The sequence below is a fragment of the Solanum stenotomum genome, chromosome 12, assembly GCF_019186545.1.
Source record: "Solanum stenotomum isolate F172 chromosome 12, ASM1918654v1, whole genome shotgun sequence".
NCBI lineage: Eukaryota > Viridiplantae > Streptophyta > Magnoliopsida > Solanales > Solanaceae > Solanum > Solanum stenotomum.
In genome coordinates this window covers 26,825,334-26,828,674 of record NC_064293.1, presented here as the reverse complement: position 1 = coordinate 26,828,674, position 3,341 = coordinate 26,825,334, and the positions used below count along the sequence as shown (strand labels likewise).

Below are 3,341 nucleotides of genomic sequence, written 5' to 3'. Positions count from 1 at the left end.
GGAGGGCATAAATGTGAAATGAGGTCAAGTTAATCTTGTCTGCTTTTACTAAGATGAATTTTGTTATTTGCCTCTGAAAATTTTATAGCCACTAACAGGTGCAACAATATCTGTTCGAGAAAGGAGGCGACTGTTTCTGTTGGAAAAATAATTTCGCAAATTAATTTTGTTAAAAGAAGATAAATTAGTGAAAAATGAAGAATAACTTGTCCAAAATATTTATCAATCATTTTGCCGAAGCCGAGCTAAGCTATAAGATGGAAGAAGTGTTTCTCCATATAAGCATAAAAGTTCTTCTCTTCATTAGCAACGGGGAGAAACAAACCTCCTTCAATTTTTTTCAAGAAACCCAACATTGTTCAAAACAAGGAAGCAATATCAGTCATTTAAACAATAGCAAGTGTAACTCGTAAAAATATTTCACCGGATATAGATTAGCTAATTATAACCAACTAAATTATCAAATGCTCCCTACGATTCATCATCCTTCATGAAATCAATGTACGATTTTCCATCAAGTTTTCGTGCAAAAAAATCCTTGAAATATTTATCCACAGGAACTTTTCGGAAAATTGGAGGATTATTTGGTCCAGTAAGGCTGTGTGCAGGTCCCAATTCGGAGTCAAGGTTGGAGCTGTAGAATGTTGCAACAGAGAGCCTCTCTTTGTTTGAGTTTACAATTGCTCTGTGTTCAATGCTCCTATAAACTCCATTGCTCACTATCTGTCATGTCAAATAACACATGTATACAGAATTACATATAATATTTTCAGTACATTACCAACCTTATAGAAATCAGTTACTCAAATAAGAATGTTGTTATTTACCTCCATAATATCGCCAATATTCACAATCAAAGCACTTGGGAGGGGTTTTACAGGCACCCAAATACCGTCTTTTCGAACTTGGAGACCTTCAGTTTCATTTAGCTGAAACAGGACGGTGAGGGCATTAGCATCAGAATGAGGGCTGAAGCCAATGGTTTTTTCTGGCGCGGGGCAAGGAGGATAATAATTCATCCTTATTGATTGCACACCATCACTGAATAGCTCTCTCATTTCATTTTCATCCATCCTTAAAGCCTTTGCCACTTGGTATACGATGATCATTGCTAGGTTCTTGATTTCTTTAGAGTATGCTTCCATGATTTCCCTGCATTTTGGGATTATCAAGTCACTATCATCTTGCAACTATACCACCTTAGAATAAAATTTATCATCTAAGAAGTATCACCACAATGTTTACACATAAAAATGAGTACTAAGATTATCAGCAGTTTGACAGAATATGCATAAGCTTAACGAAGTATTGGATAGGATACGACATGACAATTGATGAGCAATTCTCTCGCACTTGGCATACATAGATTACATATAAGGGAAAAATCAAAAAGGTCCAAACATACACCTAAACTATGCTAACTAGTTCATTCATGCCTTCTTTAATAGTTCAGTTCATTTAGTTCCTACCATTACATAACAGGCCTATATTTGCTCTAACTAACCAACAGTTTATAAGCAATGACTTAGTAATCTCTAATTACACTAATCAGCACCAGCAATTGCTGCATAAGTTATAGGAAATTTCTCAATCAAATTTAACGAGGTGATGATATCGAAGAGGATACAACAAAGCTGCAAAGGGACCTTGTATCATTGAAAGATGCAATGTGATAGACTCCGGGGAGAGTGAACCACACCTGAGCTTTGAAGGCAATTTTTGAAACAAGTCCATTTGCCGGATATGAGAGGGCAGAGTAGTTATGTAAAACATGTCGCTCCAATCAAGTTTCTGCTCCTCTGATACAACAAATAGCTGCCCAAAACCTTCATGATTGTCTTCCTGTTGCCATAGTTTCTTCTTTTCTTCCATTGGAAGTTTGAACAATTCAATAACCTCTCTCTTGAACTCCTCCAACAAAGAAGGTGTCACTCCATGGTTTATAACCTAACTTGTCATGAATAATAAAGAAAATAAGCCTCAGTTTATGAATAATAAAGGAAGCCGCGAAAATAAAAGGAATTAAGCAAATTGAGAGACCTGTAGGAAACCCCATTGTTGGCAAGCAAAGTGAAGCTTTTGAAGCTCAGAATCCATGAAATCCCCTGATATCAACTTTTGAAGATCGATAATTGGAACTGATGCTGTGACGGAAATGACCGGAGATTCCTGTTCTGAGCGGACATACCTGGAAGGAATATTAGTTAGGTGTTGTTTGGCAAGCTCTTGAACACTTGGAACTAACAGAGATTTTCCAAAGTTCATTTTTTCCGGCGTTGACTCCATTTGCTCACTCAATGAAAACGAACAGCCAAATCCAACTATCCAAGACCAATAGAATCCTTTTGTTTAGGTGTAGATTCCCTCTTTTTCTCGGGAACCCCAGCGATTGCCACGGGTAAATACAATAGCCCACAAATGAAATATGTAAATGCACCAGCTAAGCATGGCTGGCGAGACGAGCTCGACTAAAAAGATATTAATAGAAAATGAATCTCCGGCGTCCCTTACACTCAAACACATTTACTTAAATTTTATTTATATATATATGTATGTATAGTTTATATTACTTTATCTTAGTTGTCATCATCAGCTAGGCAATACTAGTAGAACAAAAAACATGAGTTAGGCATGAAGATTATTCCTAATGTAAGTACGCAATCTGTTTCATGTTAATTTACATTGTTTCCACTTGTACAAATTTTATTATTTACAAGTATTCATCAAATGTATTTACTAATCAAAATTTAACAATAAATGCAGTTTTTTCCCCGTCAAACTAACATTTTAAACCCTGTCAAACATCATCACATATAATGAAACAAAACATCTTCTGGGTAATTACAGTGAAAATTTAAAATTACAACTGCAAGACCACCAAAATGTGTTATGCCTTAAATTGGTGAAAAATATTATTATGTTTGCATAATTGCCGTTGGAACTAAATTAGACTGAATATACCCTAAATATATGTGGGTAGGTCCACAACAACACCCCCACATTAGTGTTCAAATTATGCTTCATTGGGTTCTACGACAAATATAGGCATATATTAAGAGACATAATTAGACCAAACTGAAGAACAAATGCTATATATTTGAAGGACATTTTTCAGCCTATTTACTCATTATCATGTTCGCTGCATCTACCTAAATGAATTTTCACACTAAGGGGCAGTAGAATTATAATACACCTGGGATTATTTTTCTGAATGCTTGGTTTATTATGAGTAACAAACCCCTACCAGTTGGTATATACCACAAACTGAAAAAAAAAAAATCAGATATATGCAGTTATTACATTAACTCTCCTATGAAACTGGATTAAGGGTGAGATAAAAA

General features: G+C 35.3%; 1 protein-coding gene across 1 annotated transcript; it reads right to left on the bottom strand.

Moving 5' to 3' along the window:
- Nucleotides 1-312: 312 nt before the first annotated feature.
- Nucleotides 313-2,409, bottom strand: LOC125847771 (protein SRG1-like). The gene is made up of 4 exons (XM_049527453.1): nt 2,041-2,409; nt 1,700-1,947; nt 828-1,152; nt 313-723 (listed from the first exon to the last, which is right to left on the bottom strand). Exons 1-4 carry the CDS (start codon nt 2,284-2,286, stop codon nt 472-474), a joined length of 1,071 nt encoding a protein of 356 aa, XP_049383410.1. The 5' UTR covers nt 2,287-2,409; the 3' UTR covers nt 313-471.
- Between the last annotated feature and the right edge of the window lie 932 nt (nt 2,410-3,341).